This window comes from Mercenaria mercenaria, chromosome 10, assembly GCF_021730395.1.
Source record: "Mercenaria mercenaria strain notata chromosome 10, MADL_Memer_1, whole genome shotgun sequence".
In the NCBI taxonomy this organism is placed as follows: Eukaryota; Metazoa; Mollusca; class Bivalvia; order Venerida; family Veneridae; genus Mercenaria; species Mercenaria mercenaria.
In genome coordinates, this window is record NC_069370.1 from 32,869,373 (window position 1) to 32,886,816 (window position 17,444).

The 17,444-nt window shown below is 33.7% G+C and overlaps 1 protein-coding gene across 2 annotated transcripts in view; it reads left to right on the forward strand.

Annotated features, from left to right (window-relative positions):
• The window catches only part of LOC123559479 (ETS translocation variant 1-like), a 38,116-nt gene extending 21,269 nt beyond the window's left edge, over positions 1–16,847 (forward strand). The window contains exons 5-10 of one of the 2 annotated variants that reach the window (XM_045351338.2): positions 3,788–4,088; positions 4,795–5,036; positions 6,510–6,578; positions 6,929–7,027; positions 14,554–14,753; positions 15,428–16,847. In XM_045351338.2, coding sequence (XP_045207273.2) covers positions 3,788–4,088; positions 4,795–5,036; positions 6,510–6,578; positions 6,929–7,027; positions 14,554–14,753; positions 15,428–15,877 — 1,361 coding nt within the window. In that variant the 3' untranslated portion in view covers positions 15,878–16,847. The remainder of the gene's footprint in view (positions 1–3,787; positions 4,089–4,794; positions 5,037–6,509; positions 6,579–6,928; positions 7,028–14,553; positions 14,754–15,427) is intronic. The other variant, XM_053552637.1, reaches the window with a different exon arrangement.
• The last annotated feature ends 597 nt before the right edge of the window (positions 16,848–17,444 follow it).

The following is a 17,444-nucleotide window of genomic DNA, read 5'->3' on the forward strand; positions in this document are numbered from 1 at the left end:
CTATTTTCGAAAGCAAATGTTCGAAAGGAAATGCAGTTAAAAGTTCGTGTCATTATTTGAGAATGAAACTGTTTGAATGGTTTTCAAGTTTTATTTCTGGTTAGTTCTAAATGTTTGATATTTCATTGATAAATGTGGGCTTGTTATCTAATGATGCATGCTGATTTTACATTAGATTATTTTTAAATCTATATTTATAGCGGTTTCCATTGGCCTAATCATCACGTGACAAATGATAAAAGGTCATATTGACTCTTGGGCGGAGCTAAACCAATTCTGACCTCCAGCAGTGACGTCATAATGATAAGACACCGTACAAAATGTAAGATCATGACAGTACCACAGCAGATATTTGGATTTAATAAAAAAGTAACATTTAAGTTTTTGCATTAAGTGATAAAACAAATGTTGCCTCAAGTTTTGGAGGATATGTGGATTTATCTACCTGGAAAAAGTGACATTGATCGTTACTTTTTTCAAGATTATAAATCCCCATATAGAACTTTATGACAGACAGGAATTGTATAATATATAAACATAGCTATTTAAAAGCTTTAGACGAAATGCAAAACACATTCATATTTAAGCTAGATGAGATATTGAACGAGAAGACAACTTTCCAAAAAAAAAAAAAAAAAAAAAAAAAAGGATTATCATACAAACAAAAAGGCGTATTTAAAATAATCTTTTATTTAACACATGTAAATACTCTCGATACTTAAAAATGAATCAGGAATTATTCTGACAAAAGAAACAATCAAAATTTCCACCTAAAATTAAATGTTTGCAATTTTCAAATCCGAACGTGTTAATTAACGTCTTTCGTAATAAAACAAATGAAAATGTGTTACTACGCAGTATTTTGTTGTGATTTGGAGACCCTTTTAGAAACATTTCACCAAAGATATTTATTAGCGAGGAAAACGTCATAAGTTTATGATGAATGGGACAATGGCATGAAAATGCGTCACATCTAGGGTCAGTCTAACAGGATCATTATCAAATAACATATTTAGTTTCAGAATGATCTGTCAAAAATGTCAGCAGTTCCAATACTTCTCTTGGAAAACATAGTGTAATTATCTCGCGATTGACAATCTGATATTAACGCGTTCCTTAAGACGTCCTTAAACAGTATCGGGATAGGCCGTTGCTATAGTATTGTTTCTGTCTGAAAAGTTGCGGCAAACAGACTTTTCTGATGATAATACCGTTTCATGCGAACACTTTTCTTAGATCCTTCCGAGATATACAGAATGCTGTAACACTATTTTAAGAAATTAGTGCGAAACAATCTTCAAAGTTTAAATAACTTCAGTTTATTCTGAATCGCAATACCCAATGTTTATGTAAGGGATTGCTCCAGTAAAAAGTCACGTATTTAAAACAATGCGGACTTTGCACATAAATTACCACATTGTACTCTTATTCAGGAAAAATTCTCAGACATCTTTTACTCTGTAGCTCTTCTGAGCACGAAGTGCTGTCGTACTTATCATTCACCCTTCCGTTAACTTTTTTTTTCAAAAGGGATCTCCGGTTAAACAGATTAGTTGAAGTTGATTAAACTTAGCCTGGATATTTCTTGGATGACCCTCTTTTTATGTTGTTTAGTTGTACGTAGAGGGCTGAACTACAGTTAGATTGTTTCTCCTGTTGAACTGCAGGTCCGACTTTGAAAATAATTCTAACCAGTGTTTCTTGGGTAACCCTTTAGCAACATATTTCAAATTATTTTGATTTGTCCAAAGACATTGTCGCTAGTGCGGGTATGGGGGTTGGGCATTTACCTGGATTGTTCAAATTATTTTTGATTTGTCAAAAACAAGGTCGTCAGAGTGCGTTGTCATTTTTAATAATAAGTACTAGTATATAAAGGAACCTTTCGGAAACTGATGGCTTGTTATAAATTAGTCAAACTATTCTGACTCGTCATATGAGACAAGTTGTGCACCTGGTGTTTTCTATCGGTCAGTGTTGTGGCCCTTGATTTAGTCAATAATATGCATAGAGGACCGCATGTATCTCAAAACATTTTGATCTAGAGTCATAGAACAATGGATGATTGTTATATAGCATGTGAAATTGTGCACCTGGTGGTGTTCTGTGCAGGATTTCAGTCAGCGGACAAGAGTTAATGTCCTTGCCATAGTGGAAATTACGCATACAGTGCTTAAAATATTGTGTTGCATATATCTCAAAATATTTCACGTAGAATCATGAAACCATGTTCATTGACAGTTGACAGTAAATGGCGTGTGTGTGTGTGGGGGGGGGGGGGGGGGGACCAGTGACCTATGGACACACATTTTAGTTTCTTACTATTTTACTTCATTGATCCATTTGATGCATTCCTAATCTCGATACAGCATCTCATAATGTGAAACGGTGTCCGAGAAACAAACTGAGCAAACAAAATCAATTCATATAAAATCCACACAAAGCACTTAAATTTCGAATAAAATCATGAATTTAGACGGATTGTAGATGATGTAACATTCTGAAAAATTGACTCAACCTACCTTGGGCATTAATTTGAATATTAGTTGTATTTAATATCATAAAAGCAATTTTAATAGCCTTAATTTCATATCAATATTTAGTATGTAATCACAACATAATTATAATACTTTTATATTGTATCACTTTTATAAATATAATCAGTTTTTGACTATTGGCTTTGGAATCAATGCTATTAGGAAATGACCGTCGTGTGCAAATTATTTCGAAATACTGCAGAGTAATATTAATAAGTTTAGTTAAGGAGGCTACATGTATACACTATGTAATGAAACTTCAAAAATCTAAAAGGAACTTCATGTGAGGAAGCCATCCAGCTGGCTTACGGAAGGTCGGTGGTTCTACCCAGGTGACTGCTCGTGATGAAATAATGCACGGAGGGCACCTAGGGTCTGCCTCCATTATCAAAGCTGAAAAGTCGCCATATGACCAATAACTGTGTCAGTGCGACGTTAAACCCAACAAAATAAAGTTAATAAATAAACTAAAAGGAAATAGAATTGAATATGTTTCCGAACAACATATTTTCAAAAAACTGTCCGATTTAGAAATGATTTCATAGGCGCGTTCTTTGTGTGATTATTCACCAAAATGTTCATTATTATTTCAAATTGTCAAAAACATGACCCAAAACCTGAAAATAAGAAACCGTCTTCAAATGCAATCATCTATATCACTGGTCAGATATCAAAATAATTTCATAGAAATGCTACTTGGGTGGCCGTCTTCTAAAATTGTTAAAACCCATCTTGGTTTGTCGAAGGTTGCTGGTAGCAGGTCAAGCTTTCTCAATATGGCTCTATGGTAACCTTTCAAAGTAATGTGGGTGAAAATAAATCTTGATATACCCGATTGAACTGTGGAACTCGAGTGAGTGATATAGTCCTCATGAACCTTTTGAATAATCAGTTCAAATACATTTTTCTACAAAATTAATCTTATAATTTCTTCAAACAACGAACTTTTTTTCAGCACATAATACTAATAAAGTCGATTTAATAGCATCTGGTCTGAAGATATAAAACTGGAAAAAACAAACGCATTTATGACAAACAGTTCCAATTTTTGCAAACATTTTATCATATATGCATCAACTTATAAACGATAAAGACCTTAGACTTTGTAAGTCCAGTTATATACTATTTAGGTTGATAATAACAAGAAATACCCCAAGTGTTACATATGATTCATGTACACAGTGTCGGCTCATTTATTCTAAATAACAAAAGTTTAATGAATGTAAGCAAATACAGGCATCTCTCTTCAGTAACCCCGTATTCCAAAGTCAAATTGGAACAAAAGTCATCACAGAACTGTTGTAAGTCACCCGAAAGTGTGAAACAAATAACCGCAAAGTACCCCTACATAGATCAAAGTTTCCCTAGCAACAGTTGTCAAGGAAGCGAAGGAACAAGCTCACCGTCTGGAGATTCTGTTTCGAGCTCAACTTCAGAACGGGAATGCTCATCTCCACAAGAAGGTCGTGTGCCAGCTCCAGCACATGGTCCTCAGCAAGATACTAGTCCTGGAAGTCATCAAGGCACAGCATATCAAGGTCAAGACCTCAGGTAGTATTGTTCGGTTTTTATTGATATTTCAAATAATGCACAATATTATTTGGGCCGCTTATTTTCATTATGATGTATATCGTTCGGAAAGTAATGGAAAAATGATATGAAAGTCAAATATTTCCACTTATTACACATCTGAATTCAAAATTTATTGTTTTTAAATCTTCTATTCAGTCTAGAGATAAGATATTACATGGAAAAAATTGTCCTGTATCTACAAATTTTATCGAAGAAATAATCTAATGTACATTTTTTTATCAATATCTGAACTGCTATTAAAATAAGTTTTGCTACAAATTAACTTACATATTCACAACAAAATTAATACAGAAAAAAAATATCGGGTGAAAAGTAGATGCAGTTGTTGACGTCTACATGTGACAACCGCAAGGTAATAATGTTTAACAAGTGAAAGACTGCTTGACTTCGCGTGTTAACTAACACATTTTCTTTTATTTCAGGACTTTTTAGTGGTTTCATCTAAATATTATTTTTCTAAAAATGTAGAACATTTTTCGGCTTTTTTCTTTTTTTTTAAAAATAAATTAATACGAAGGAGCCGGTATCTGATCTACCACATTCTACAGTATTTAAAGCATCTTTAAAAAAGCAAAAGCACCCGTAGTATTCAACTCAAGTTGTCCCTTAAATGTGACGGCTTACATCTGTAATTTACTAAATCAAACTATGAATCGAATTTCAGACTACCCCGTCACTTTGAGGCTGAGGGAGGCTGTTCCAATAACGCAGATGTTCATAGCAACTACTCCCGTTTTATGTCAATGTCTTATTCGCATTATCTGAAATCTGACGCGCACGAACGAACGTTCGAAGGAGACAGTTCCTTTTCCAGAGGTCATGGATATATGACCTCACCGTTCGGACCACTGTCGCCCCATTCTGTTTCAATAAAACAGGAACCAAGAGATTTTAATTTTGACAATAGTAAGTCATACCTTAGAGAACATTGCCAGTTAAGTGTGTGATTGCGGACAGGTGTAGTAATGAGACTTTTTCGTAGTCCTAGACTATTTTTCAGTGTCCATAAAATGGCGTATTACTTACTAATATCAATGTTTGCATTAGCTTTAAAGCTGCTTTCCACACTGTAATTAAATTTCGTTATAGAAAAAAAATAATTCTACTTGTACGTGGTCTAATAATTCTGGTTTCAATAGTGAAACATTGATAATTGTTAAATTCGGCGTACTTTCAAAGATTTCAATGGTAAACTACTAAGTGTCGTCGACGACACTTAACAGTTATAAGATAACCACTTTTTGGCCAACAGTAACAGAAACAGCAGTAACACCGTTTGCAAACGCTAACGTTTATTGGTAGACGGAGCTTAAAAATGTGCGGCACAGGTTCCTTTTCAAGGAATACATAATACAATTCATCATACATCATTTTACAGATATTTAAAGATATTTACTGTCTTTCAAATTTATTTTGGCCCAGGTTTTATCTCTGGTATGATTTAGGTAGTTCATTCAATCTTCTACCTTATGTCTTCTATGAGAATTCCGTTAGAAGTACTTTCCCCAAGATAGAACATTGCATGTTCAAGCATTTGAAAGACAATATAAATACCTTTAAAAAGGTGTACAGTAAGTGGTGTTATATTCTCTGGCATAGTAATTGTTTGCTCTTCATTATGTTCACTAACGGCGTTTCTCCCTTGACAGCAACATACAAAATTGATTAATACACCCTATTCATTCTCAAAGTATGCGCGTTGCCCTACATGCATTTAAAAGAAATTAACGTCACGTTTAAATTCATGTATAATAAATTGTGTCACATTCCCTGACAGTTTGTCTTTAAGCTGTTGAATATACCCCCAACGAACATTTACATTGCATATAAGGCCATATATTAGAATATTCGCCGTTAAGTACCGGAAGCCTTACTGTGCGCTACGGCAGCCATTTTGTCACTGTTTGCCAGCTAAGTGTGCGCTCTTTTGATTATCATTGTCTACTTTCAATTTCACATTCTAAAAATAGGTTTCGGTACCCCAAGGAAAATAAGCGATTACAAAGTAACAAAATGGAATTTAGATGAAATAATTGCTATTTGCATAGTCTGAAACCATAAAGAAAATATAGACAAATGATAAGATTGCTTGCGATTCTATGGAAAGTAGCTTTAATTCTTTTGCTAGATGGTTATGTCTTTAATTAAGATTGTTATTAGCATTATAATTTGATTTGTCAAAAATAGAAATGTATAACGTTGCAATTGAAATAGAAATATAAATATATTTTGCCCGCTTCCTATTGTTATAATAAAAGAATAATGATGCGCTCTTTATGTTTAATCTTGTAAAGATAACACCAGATTCTGATCTGTTCTATATTGACATTTAATTTCAAAGGTGTATTTGTATGTCATTTATTATGCTTCTTATTTAAGGCTCAAGATTTCATCCGAATCCAAGTTTTCATCGATCGATATGGAACCGGAATAGCAGCCCCTCTGAAGGTAAGCGAGAACTATAGTCTTCATCATTAAAGTACCAATATTATCATTGTCTTGAGATAATGTTTAAAAACATGCACTAATTTTTTATTTAGACAAAACATAATCAATCACCAGATATTACTATTTCAACGGTTTCAAGAATAGTTTTGTTGAGCAACAAATTGTCGGATTTTTTTTTATTGTTAACATTTTTCCCTCACGTAAATGGATTATTCTTCTTTAACGTTTCTTCTCATATTATATTAGTACAGTTTTCCTCCAGAAAGAGAGTGAATCCGTTAAACGACAGGCTTTCTGTTTCGCTAAAATCTTATATACTTTTATACAAACATTCCATTTTCAATTTTCAGTTGTTTCTTGTCCTTATGAAAACACATTCAGACTGTTTTATCCAGAAGATCCCATTTATTTTGAAAGACTTAGAGAAAGACATCGATCTTACTATGAAGGTAGGTAGGTTTTGCAATATTTGTTGCTATATTGTCCGCCCGTTTTGTATGTTTTAAGGTCCCGCACTATACCCGCACCTTTCCCGGAATGCTCAAAATGTATCCGTGTAGGAAGCTGATCTGCTTTTGTGTAACAATATGAACTTATCATCAGTGTTGTCTTTACTAAGTTCAGTAAATCACAGGTGTTACCACATAGTTCAGTTAATTGTTACCATGAAGTAGTGTTGCAGCAGTGCTTGTATACCTTTCTCAGGTTTAATGACGTTATGCTGTTCTGTTGCAATGGTTTTATTATGTTCTGACCTATCTCTGACTTTCACAGCTAGAGACAATCAATTTATGTTCTTGCTTCTTTCTTGTTTTTTTTTGCCTTTTGCAAATGTCTTTTTTTTTATTTTCTCACAATTTGTTGTTGAAGACGTAGTGATCTAAGACAAATCATTAAATATAAAGTATAATAGTCTGATATAATTCAGTAAAGCAGCTTGTCCAGGTCTTGTTAGTTGAAGGATTATTATATCTCTTGTCAAACAGTCTTGTAGATTCGTTTCGCACATACAACACTGGAAAACACATGTCTTAACAGTTACTATTTTTATCTAGTTTAATAACGAAGTCAATTTTTGATGATTTTTATGAAGTGCTGTGTTGTGCTGGTGTAAGACAAATGGAAATAACTACAGTTTCAAAGTAAATCTTCAGTAAGTTAAACATGACCTCTTCCAGGATGTGTCAGCACCACAACAAACTATAATTGCCTATGACAATGACCTAATCTCATTTCACACTCTCTCCCATCGAGATTTTGATGTACATGGATACCTTTCTATACTTGTTCCTACACGAGAAACGTCTCCAATAAGGCCAACAAAATGTAATAATTGGTTCATTCTTAAAGTCATCTAATACAAACGGTTCTCTGTATGTGTTTAAATAAGTTTATTTCAAATTAAGATGTTCAATTTTCTTACCAAACTTTGTGTATTTAAAATAGGTCTTTTTGTTTTGTAAAATTTATATTAACATCCCACAATTGTATATGAAACTGTGACTGAACAGAAATGAAAACCTAGTTTATAAATCATAAATGCCTCAGACTATTTTCACAGTCTCGTGTTTCCCAGAATCCAATCTGCACGATAGCCGCAGGGTGTCTCTTTGTATTGTCAGATAATTATTAGTTTCACCGTGGTAGATCGGGCTGAGGAATACAAATGACAAATCAGTTACAAACGTAAACAACAGGCTAGGGAATAGAAAATACAAACATTTTATCTTTGGTATTTTTAGAATTAGGTCAAACAAGGCTATACAAAGAGACATATAGGTAGAAGGTCAAAAGACTCAAAGACTCAAAGGCAAACTGTTTTGTCTCCCGTTCGGAGGTTTTTAGTGTAGCAAAGCGCAATTTTGTATTTCGGAATAAGGTAGATGTAACAAGTTTAAGGAAAACCATTTTTCCTCTATGTCTATGTCAGAAAATGAATGCTTTATATAAAAAGTTCATGTTTGATTTTTATTTAGAATATCATAGGTTCAGTATTGCTTTGCATGTGGCCAAAAAAGGTATGTCTCTTTTCTAATTTAGAGTATTTCAATAAAACTTACAACTGTATATTTTCCATACATTCGAATAGTTTATTTCAAGTATACACTATTATCAAACGTTAGCAGATGTTTGTTTTTGATGTTTGTTTTTTGACACGGCTGGAAACAGAACTGTTCTAGAGAATTGAGCGGGGTGTTGGAAAGGGATATTATCAGAAATTTGAAATTGTTTCAAAATCAACTGCCTGTTTCATGATTCTTGTGAATTTTCCATATTTTTTCATTCGCAGAAATTAATTAAATCAGATCAAGATACTCAATAAAAATAGCCACTTTCACATATGTAAAATACGTATAGCAACACATAAGCGATTTTATATCGTAGAGTATTAAAATATAGCATTGATGAATTCGATATGCCTAAATAGTAGACAGACGACTGTGGTTCTCAAAAATGCATTCCCATATGTATAAAAACATAGCAAAAGTCGTTTATTTAAAGAAATTTTCAAAAGAATGTTTTGACAATGTAACAATCGGTAAAAACTCCATTCAATACGTCGTCAAATAGAAATTACATCGTGGGAAATTCTAATGCATAATTTTAACAACATTTTCATTATTGACCAAGTGTCGCAGCATTATTCCCTATAAAAATGTAACACAACGTCTGATGAATCTTTTCACGATGTATTAATTCACAGAGATCAACTAAATCCAATTTGTAATTTAGTTGACTTTTCTCACTTGTTCAACTTCATCAGAGATCATAGGGCGATCCTGAATGTCAATCAATGACTTTCACCAGAATTACCAGACGACATTTGGAAAAGAGCATACTCATGGGGAGTGTGTAAGAATTTTGTATTATTAAGAAGTATTTTGCCTTGAGTACGATTTTCAGGTCAGTCATGTTATTTTCAAAATGTATTATCACTTCACAGGTATATATTTTCACTTGTAACAACGGATAAATTCACAATGCCTGTAAAAAATATACATGTACTACTCATTAAAAGATATAGACATCGTATCATACACGATGGCCAAGCTTACCTTAATTTTATAACCTGTTTGTGAACAGTCAGTTGCTTAAGTGATTAATGTTATAACCTGTTTGTGAACAGTCAGTTGCTTAAGTGATTAATGTTATAACCTGTTTGTGAACAGTCAGTTGCTTAAGTGATTAATGTTATAACCTGTTTGTGAACAGTCAGTTGCTTAAGTGATTAATTTTATAACCTGTTTGTGAACAGTCAGTTGCTTAAGTGATTAATGTTATAACCTGTTTGTGAACAGTCAGTTGCTTAAGTGATTAATGTTATAACCTGTTTGTGAACAGTCAGTTGCTTAAGTGATTTAAGACTTATTTTTTACACATTTTGTTTCAGACAGATAGGTTTTATGGGTAAAGAATAATGTTAGAATAATTCAATAAATAATGTTATGAAAAGGTGAAATCCACCCCATCAGATTCGCTTCTGCCTACGATAATTATAAAAATTGATTCCGATATAAAGTGAGGTTTTGTGTCGGTGCGACGTTAAACCTAACAAAATAAATAAATAAACATAAAGTGAAGTTGACCTGTACTGTAATGTACATTATATCGTTAAACAAGCATAGGTACAAAACAAAGTCTTTTTACACTCTGCATTACTTTAATGTGAACATATGATATAAGGGGAACATTTTGATATTTAAAAAATCAATTTAGCTTATTTACAAGATACGACGTCTTTTGTTTTATCTGTTTCCATTGATAATTTATATTTCGTAATGTGTGTTAATATAAATAGAATATGTATGACATATACTATAAGTAGATTAGATCTGAATTTTATTACAGTAATCATAATCATAAATATATATTCATGGTGAGATGAAGTTGTTTTATGGTAAACTCATATTTTTATATAGTAAATCTTCTTTGCCTTTCAAATAAACCAAGTTATTCTTGCGCGACAACAAAGCCAGTGTACAATTTATTCCCGTGTTAAAAACATCAAATTAGATTTAATAATTGGGATTCCTTTTGATACATGTTCCCCTGGGATCCGAAAATCTCATGTTCCTATTAATACCGTCCTCAGAATTCCAGTATAACAGAGACACCATATGTTTCTTAGAGAAGCGACTCAATTAGATCGCATTTCTGAGGCGCTGAAAGTCGCAGTAAATTGGCAATGAATACTCTTTGATTTGTTTGGTGTACCCAGAGCGTGATTTAAATACAGACGTGAGTAACGGCATCGTAGAATTGTTGACACTAGCCATTTGATTAAACAAAATTATTCTTTTACATTGTGTCTTAGCACTGGCTATTGTTACATCTTTATATATTTAATTTTAAGAGCGCAAGTCTGAATTTGTTACATGCATTAAAGAGGCACAGTTAAAAAATATAAATATAACCTTTAGCGGACAAGCATATCAATTTGCAGTTTAATTTGGACGAGCGTAGCAGAAAGTAACACTAGCCAACCGACATTCCAAAGAGGGTACCACTTTTAAATATATTCTTGAATGAGTCATTTGCTTTAGAATGTGAAATGAGTAACAATTTTAAAGTCTACTCTAAAGTAGATACAGTATATGAAATATCTCAAATCAGAGTTTATTTTTTAAACTTAAATTTTCATTTAGAAATAAATTATTTTGTTAAACCACTTCGTTAAAAGCGTTTTAACAGCATATACTTGTAGGATCACGTGCTTTTAAACAGCATATATATTTTTTAAGCCATCGGAAAATTAAATTTGCCCGCGAAAGTTAGGCATAAAAACGTGAATTTTAATGAGAATGTGTGACTTAAAATTAGGATGTATTTCTACATTAAATATGGTCTTGAATCTGCCCTCTCAGTTATTTTTTCTTCAATTGTTCAGTTAAACTTTTCTGAAAAAACAATATGAAAACCTACTTTTACGGCATTTTTTCTGCTTCAGATAATTAATAACTGATAGAAGACGGAATCTAAATCATATATTGTTTATATGTACAGGATACTAGCCATATTATATGATGGTCTGAGATATGATGAGTATATTTACAGAGCTTCTTCCGTGAGTGCCTCGTGCATAAACAGTTATTTCTGTATTTAATCAAATGAAGCTTTGAAAGTGAAAAATGAAACTCTAAAATAGCAGTGATTAGTGAAAGCAAAGACGATCAAAAACTACTTGAATAACAAGTAGAAACCTAAACAGTGCATCAACAAGAAAGTCAGAACAAAGCTTAAATTGCATAAACACAATTCAAAGTTAATTATAACCGTTCAAAAGCTATGATCAAAGACGCCGACTGCATTTGAAGTCACCGACATTGGATAAAGTGTGGTTAATTGGTGTGTTTGGTAGGAATTAATTGATTCAAATATCGTAGACTATGAGCAAATGTGTCTAGTACTGGTACACTAACACATTAATCTGACATTGTTTTTATTTTGAACCTTCACGTCCGATGAAGGTTAAAGAGCTGTGTACGTAATTCTCAAAATCAAGCGGCACTCGTTAGCATCTAAAAGTACACTTGTTTACACTTGTATATACACTGGTTAAACATGATAATGTTCATCAAAAGATTAAAAGGCTTTGTTCTTGTTTGCACAATGATTTTAATTTGAATTCTTTCGGCCGCAAGTTATTCAAAACTTGCACTATCGTTAATGAATCGCCCCAAACTATTTTCAATGTATGTTCAGCGTTAAGGCCCTGTCTTATTTAAACCGCAGTTGCTTTAAAACGCTATGTCATGGGATGACGATAGAAAACGCCAGTCCTTTTCCTGTTTCAAAGTATCTTTTCAGTCTTCTGTATTTTTGGTTAAGGTTACATTTTGAGAATATAAAGGATGATGAAAATTAATAAAACACGTTTGTAATGCAGAAATACTATTATTTAAGGAAAGCGGTTACCTATCCCTATCAAGTCAACAAATAATCACCACAGTATACCAGACCATGTACGGCAAAGCGCCTAGCAGAACAACCCGTGTGTATATTCTACAACATATCCACGTACTCAATAAGTTCTTGTTTGTTTTAAGCTTCTTTAAGCACATTTGTCATCGCTAACTCACACTCCAGCTGAAGATGGTTGTGGGTAGTGCATGATAAAGACGACGCATCAATTCCACTGGCTTCTCTGGTTTTATAGCGTGCTAGAGGTGTACCAATACACGGGACTCTTATCTCAGTGTTAGTCATTTTAGTTGAAAGAGCGGAGGCTCGAAGTCACAACCTCTAGTTTCTTAGTTAGGCTGTGTTATCATTGCACAACTTCGTCCGCTCTTCTGTAAGGTCGGTTTCAGTGCAGTCTCTCTCTTTATATATACATGCCCTGACTACACTCCACATTGAAACTTGTTTAAAATTTGCATATAATTATGCCCAAATTCCTGTTACCATGTTTTACAAATCAGAAGTTTTACCTGATCGGGATCGGAGAAGCTATATATTTGAGACGCATCAGTTGTGGCGGACGTATTTTAAGTATGCAGTATACTAGTCATAATGCTATCATTATTAAATATGATACTGCCTTTTAAATGAAATGTTATTATATTCTGTTGAAATTATATCATGTCTAATGCATGAATTGTCATGTTAAATGGTGTATCATCTTTTGAAGATAACACACTAACTTCTTAACCATGACGTTATTATTTTTATTGAAAATAGTATCTTGTTTATTGGTTTACTGTTTTGATCTTCTTCAGGTTGTAAATTGTCTTCTTAATTAATCTTCAAATTCAGAGCGTTTATATATTCTTCATACTAATGTCCGCTTAATCAAAATGTTATTATCATACCTACTTTACCAAAATTTATTGAAATGAACTTTCAGAATAAAACAATGTTGATTGATTTAGTGTTGTTGCAGTAGATACGTTTATTTCTACATATATATGATTAACTTTTTAACAATGTTATTTGTTAATCCATTTTCAAGTTATATATGGACTCGTCTTATCTAAAATGTTATTTTTATGCACTGATAGTAGTATCATGTCAAATATAGATATTACCGGTATCTTGCTGAATGACGGGCAATATCTTCTTTAGAGGCAATCATATTTAATTAATCAAAATGGTATTACATGTATATCTAATGTTAACTTGTTAATTAAATACATCGACTTCCTTCGTGTATGTTGTGTCTGTCTTTTGAATTTGTATTTCATATTTTGAATTCATCTTTTAAGTATATATATGTGTGCACAGTCTGTGTGCACGTGTGTTCGGTGCCATGTGGTGTGCTGTTTGCATGGCTGCGTTCTCCGAATGAAGCTTTTCCTGTTAAGCTATTGTACATTTTATTTCTCTTATGATATAATGTCTTGTTAATCAGTAATCACTTTGAATTACTCTTTTCACTTTCAATTATAATATGTCAAACGGATGTAACATTTTAAAATTGCTATGTTACCTTTTTTTGAATGTTATGATGTTTTCTATTGTTTACATTGATACAATACGAGGATGATAGCGAATCAGTTATCACTGTATAATGCACCAATTTGACATGATTCTTCCTCCATTACACATAACAACAAGATTTGTAATCACGATGACAGAGAGTAACAACATATTATGTAACAAGAATTAAAAGTACACACATTCAAACTTCGCTTCAAAAAACTTTACGTATTCACATGAAGACCACATTGTTTCTGTGTTGATTGACAATTTCATCAATATTATATGGTTTCAGATATAGATACATTTCATTTGAAAAGGCTTCAACCATACTGAGTAGAAAATGAACAAGACAATTACATAGCTTTCTTCAAGAAGCAACAATATGAAAAAAAGAACATTATATATGACTTGTACAAAAACAGTCGACGTTGCGCTCGGTAGCTATGTCATAACTCAAAAGAATCTACTGTCTTCATTCCATGGGCGCGTACGTTCCCTTTGTTTCATATTTTGGCATCCATCTAGAACTGTAACTAAGTTAATTATTTTTTAGCAGGTATGGATGTAAAGGCAGAGATATACCGGGATTTGTATTTTGAGCGATACCGTGACCTACCGCATCCCTCGTACCAGAGACGCGGATCACTTCAACTTTGGCAGTTCTTGGTTACCTTACTAGACGATCCTTCTAACTCTTCGTTTATAGCATGGACTGGGCGTGGCTTAGAGTTCAAACTTATTGAACCAGAAGAGGTTAGTACGTTGCGCGGAAAGGGTATGACTTTCGCAATAAGTGCCGAAATTGAAGACGGTAATCTTGTCATAATGTCCATAGATATAAGCATATTTCTTAGGACATTTGCAGAACTCGACATACTCTAGACTCCACTGTATCAGTAATTGATTTGTTGGGTAATCTTTGTTGCACTAGAACCTTTCCAAAAATAATGCCTGTTCCTTAAATTGATAAAAAGCGTATTGACACAGTTTTACTTTAACCAATGCATATTATAAATATATATTGATATGAAGAAAGCAAAATATTCCCGTTTAATGGAATCAGCAACATTCTCGTACAACAAAAATGTTTAATAGTTCCGTATGTACTATGTTGAACCGCTGATATAGGAGAATAAAGACAAGGTTAAGTTTTTGGATTAATTTACATTCTATTCCGTAAGCCTTTTTATAGCCACACTTTTAGGATGTTATATTATACATAATTTCTATACCAGTAACAGACTAAAACATATAATGGTCTGCTTTTAATGTATAATTTGTCACGTACAGGCCCGATATGACATTTTTGTATGACGATTAGCCTGCATGTCAAGATGAAACGATTTTTTCCTGATTTTTAAATAAAAAGTTCTCATACTTCCATTTATTTCGAAAAGAATTGTTATCATTTTTGTGTACGTTTGCAGGTGGCAAGAAGATGGGGAATACAGAAAAATCGACCAGCTATGAACTATGATAAACTGAGTCGATCTCTCCGATATTATTATGAAAAAGGAATAATGCAGAAAGTTGCTGGAGAAAGATATGTTTACAAATTTGTTTGTGATCCTGAAGCACTGTTTTCAATGGCATTCCCAGACAATCACCGACCGGTTTTAAAAACAGAGAATTCGGTGCATTCCGGAAATGACGGACTTTACCGAGAATCTAGTCATTCGCCAGAAGCACAAACTACGTCATTTCCTCTGACGTCATTATCAGCGTCAACTCAAATTCCACAGTTACCGCCAATAAATGTTGCCCCAACAGCAGGAACGAATATATTCCCGCCTCCAGACCCACATCGGTATCAATATATGCAGGACATGCAGAAAATGTACAATTCAGGGCCATATATGGAATCATGTGTATACTAGAAGAGTGGAATGTGTACTTCTCTTTGAACTGGTTCAATCAACTTTAATCTTAGAAACTAAGTAGATCTAACTTCAAATGTGACCTTGGAAGCAAAGGTTAAGGACTTGATGCCGTCTGGATGATTTTTTTTTCTAATTAATTGATCTACAGTGGTAATAATACTTTTTGTTGGAAATAAACTTATATAACTGTTGTTTTAACGTCAACAAATTTGTCTACATGTCAATTGTTAACATAGGGCTGTCATCAATATGAAATAGATAATGCTTTTCATGATACTGTAAACGATGGGGCTTCCGCTATCGAGCAATTAAAACCATTAACGTAAAAACATTTTTGCCACATGACCTTACAGGGCCGGTTCTAGAAATATTTGACTGGGGGGGGGGGGGGGGAGGTGGAGGCGCCAATCTTGAAGGAGGACGTCACCGCCGAGACGCATAGCAAGGTATTGGATGGGAGTGCCTTTACCCATGTTAGGGGATTCAGGTGTCTTCCCCTGGAAATGTTTTGAAATACAGGTATGAAATGGTATCCTCGGGTGCATTTATTGGTAGGGGCTGTACTCCCCTCAGGCATGAAATTGTGGCCTCTTGCGTATTTCAAGGTATTGAGGTATTGTAGGGGTACGTTACTCCCCACTTGATTGGGTGGTCACTGGTCAGGGGTCTTTCCCCTGGAAAGTTTTGAAATACAGATATAAAATGGTGGCCTCTGGTGCGTTTCTGGGTCTAAATTTTGAAAAAAAAGTATTCCTTTGCCAAAATAGGAGGGTGAATCTTTGATGAGTATAGGTCACTTCTCAGCCAACTGGGGAGGGGGTGGGGGGCACGGGCCCCCTTGGCCCGTCCCTGGATCCGGACCTGCCTTAGTTGATTACATATGACCTTAGCTGTTTACATACGACCTTAGCTGTTTGTATATGACCTTAGCTGTTTGCACATGAAACGTAATAAAATGGAAATACTTGTTTTATGTAACGAAAACGTTTTAACAGCTCAGTCTTATGAATAAATGATAACGAAATGGCAAAAGATTTTATTTAACATAATCATTTATTAAAGTCATTGAAAACGTTCATGTTTCGATATCTTTGGGAGTATATTGTAAATAATAAAAAACCCTGAAAAGATTACTTTAGAAGAACTCAAACAAGCAAAAAAAATGAGGCTCGGCTGGCTTGAATGAGTTTTTTCTTTATAAAAAGTAATGAAATGCGCAAAACTCCTTGCACCCTTTAGTACTGACTTAAGCAGAGCTGTATTATATAGAGAATGATCTGGAGCAGAAGACTTTTAAGTGCTGGGTGACTTTTTATTGACCTTACACGACATTTAAGTGTGAACACACCCTATAAGAAGATCCTACGGAGACGCAGAACGCAATTAGGCAGTAAAATAGCAGTCTTGGCTTGATTTAACCTAGTGATGAGAGGTAGTGAAATGTATGTTTAAAAAAACAAACAACAACAAAGTAATGGCATTACTCCAGGAGGTATCGAACAGTGCTAATGCAGACAAGCTTAAACATTGTCAATTTCACAGCAAACCCATTACTATTGTCTAA